This window comes from Lycium ferocissimum, chromosome 5 (genome assembly GCF_029784015.1).
Source record: "Lycium ferocissimum isolate CSIRO_LF1 chromosome 5, AGI_CSIRO_Lferr_CH_V1, whole genome shotgun sequence".
In the NCBI taxonomy this organism is placed as follows: domain Eukaryota; kingdom Viridiplantae; phylum Streptophyta; class Magnoliopsida; order Solanales; family Solanaceae; genus Lycium; species Lycium ferocissimum.
In genome coordinates, this window is record NC_081346.1 from 31533726 (window position 1) to 31536964 (window position 3239).

Below are 3239 nucleotides of genomic sequence, written 5' to 3' on the forward strand. Positions count from 1 at the left end.
ATACTTGGCCGTGTCCGAGATAGCGGTAAGTGGTGTCCTAGTTAAAGAAGAATAAGGAACGCAATACCCAGTTTACTATATAAGTAGGACCCTAGGTGGTGCTGAAACTCGATACCCGCACTTAGAAAAACTTGCATTGGCTTTATTGAGTGCATCTAAAAAGTTAAAACCTTACTTTAAATGCCATCCTATATGTGTCGTGACATCATACCCATTGAGGAATATCATGCATAAACCCGAACTCTCGGGCCGGTTAGCAAAATGGGCTGTCAAGATTAGCGAGTACGACATTGAATACAGACCCCGGACTGGTATTAAATCCCAAATACTAGCAGACTTCGTGGCCGACTTCACACCGGCTATGATCCCCAAAGTCGATAAAGAACTACTCCTCACTTCGGGAACTAGTTCGGGAGTCTGGACCTTATACACGGACGGTGCTTCCAATACGAAAGGGTCCGGGTTGTGGATCATTCTCAAACCACCAACTGGTGACATAATAAAACAATCTATTGGATCTGTTCATTTGACTAACAATGAAGCCGAATATGAGGCTATGATTGCAGGTCTAGAACTAGCAAAGAGCTTGGGAGCCGAAATCATTGAGGCCAAATGCGATTCCCTCCTGGTGGTCAATCAATTGGATGGTACATTCGAGGTCAAAGACGACCGGATGCGGAGATATGTAGAAAAGCTACAGGTGGTCCTTCGTAGATTCAAGGAATGGACACTCGATCACGTGCCTGGGGACCAAAATAATGAGGCCGATGCTCTGGCAAACCTGGGATCATCGATAGAATCGGAAGAGTTTAATTCTGGCACTGTGGTACAGCTAATGATTTCTATCATCGAGACCGGCCACGCTGAGATAAATTCAACCAACTTCACTTGGGATTGGAGAAACTAATACATAGACTATCTTCAAACAGGAAAGCTACCACCTGATGCCAAAGACTCGAGGGCCCTTCGAACCAAAGCAGCTATATTTTATTTGGTCGACGGCTAGTTATACCGAAGATCGTTCTACGGTCCTTTGGCAAGATGTTTGGGGCTGGGGGAAATCGACTATGCTATGAGGGAAATTCACGAGGGGATTTGTGGAAACCACTCGGGAGCCGACTCACTGGTCAGTAAGTTGATCAGGGCGGGTTACTACTGGAACGAGATGGAAAAAGACACCAAAACCTTTGTTCGAAAATGCAACGAATGCCAAAGGCACGCTCCGTCGATACACCAATCGGGGGAAGAGCTTCATCCAGTCCTTTCTCCATGGCCATTCATGAAATGGGGAATAGACATAGTAGGGCCTTTGCCCTGGGCCCCAGGTAAGGCACATTTTATTTTATGTATGATTGATTATTTCTCTAAATGGGTTGAACCGAAGGCACTTGAAAGGGTCAGGGAAAAGGAAGTAATTGACTTCATTTATGACTATATAATTGTCGATTCGGGGTACCCACAAAAATTGCACGTGATAACAGGAAGCAGTTCATAGGGAACAAAGTCAGCAAGTTCTTCGAAGACTACAAGATCAAAAAGATCTTGTCCACCCTGTACCACCCGAGCGCGAATGGACAAGCTAAGTCAACAAATAAGATTATATTGCAGAACTTAAAGAAAATGCCGACCGACTCTAAACATCGATGGAAGGAGATTTTACCCGAGGTCTTATGGGCCTATCGCACTACGGTGAGATCAAATACTGGGAAAACGCCGTTCTCCCTGGTATATGAAACTGAGGCTCTAATACCCATCGAGGTCAGTGAACCAAGTTTAAGATTTCAACATGCTACTGAAGACTCAAAACTCGAAGCGATGTCTGCTAGTCTGAATGTCGTGGACGAAAAGAGAGAAGCTGCCTACGTCCGGTTAGCGCCCCTCAAAAGCAAAGGATGCAAAGATATTATAACTGAAGGGCTAACCTTAGGCACTTTCAAATTGGGGAATTGGCCTTGAGGAAGGTCCCACTTCACACCAAGAACCCTAACGAAGGAAAATTGGGTCCGAAATGGGAAGGGCCATATAGAGTCACCAGCATAAACGGGAAAGGTTTCTATCAACTCGAAAATAGAAATGGAATACATCTTTCAAACAACTGGAACGTGGCACACCTAAAATGATACTATTGTTAAAGGTACGAGTGACCTTTTGTTTTCTGTTCACTTTGATTTAAACATGCAGGCATACATCGAAGTGGACATCGGAAGCAGCACAATAGAAGCCGAAAAGTCATAGACTTAGGACTGAAAGCACATGCTGCACTCTTTTTCCCTTCGATCGGTTTTGTCTCGAAGTGGGTTTTCCAGTAAGGTTTTTAATAAGGCAGCGCTGTACAACGTGCTACTAAAATATAAAAGACCGATCAAGAACCGAGGGACTATCAATAGTACCTGAGCTCTCACACTTTGAACTCAAGTACTAGGGGACTATCATACCCGGGGTTAATCAATACTTTGTAAAGACAAGGCTTGAACGATAGGATTTGATGTAACAGGACTAAACGATCCATTGAATCATGTTCGATTAGCTTGTTCTTGCCACGACAATTATTGTAAATTTGTTTACGGTTCCATCAATAAAAATGAGGAACTTCCTCAAAAGATATTGCATGTTTGCATGTCACCAAACCGGACCCCCAAATATACGAAATGCGTTAGCCTAAAAGACCACGGTCTGAACGATGAAAGACTACGGTCTAAACAGTTAAAGACTACGGTCTAAAAATGACCACGTTGTGCGACTCAGAGACGTCTAAGTTCGCAAAAAAGGCCTTTCGCATATCACACACACTCGAGAACGAGTCACTATTACTTTAAATTTTCATGCTAAGGCAATGGCGCATATCGGACAAACATTAAACCAACCCAATGAATATTTTAATTCTTAAACACAAAATACAAGGCAATAAAAAACGATGGATAAGCCGGGCAAAAATCTTCTTATATATAAAGTCAAAGATTTACAAAGGCACAGATAAACGGCCTTGAGTCCAAAAGACAAAAAGAAATACAAGGCCCCTAAGCCTAATCTTCACCCGAGCTCACAGCATCACCCTCGAGGTCGCTATCCGACTCCTCAGGATCATACATGGCCTTCGCTTCTGCTTTAAGCCCCTTAGCCTTCTCGATCAGATCGAACAAATCTATCCTGGTGTCCTGAATCTCTTCAAGAGTCTTCTTTCAGGATAAACGGCGCATATATTCGACCCAAGCATCTCTAGCCCTTTCGGCAGCGGTCAC

General features: G+C 43.7%; 1 protein-coding gene across 1 annotated transcript; it reads left to right on the plus strand.

Annotated features, from left to right (window-relative positions):
• Window positions 1–361: 361 nt before the first annotated feature.
• On the plus strand, window positions 362–2235 carry LOC132057720 (uncharacterized). The gene is made up of 2 exons (XM_059450329.1): window positions 362–826; window positions 2182–2235. Exons 1-2 carry the CDS (start codon window positions 362–364, stop codon window positions 2233–2235), a joined length of 519 nt encoding a protein of 172 aa, XP_059306312.1.
• Window positions 2236–3239: the final 1004 nt, after the last annotated feature.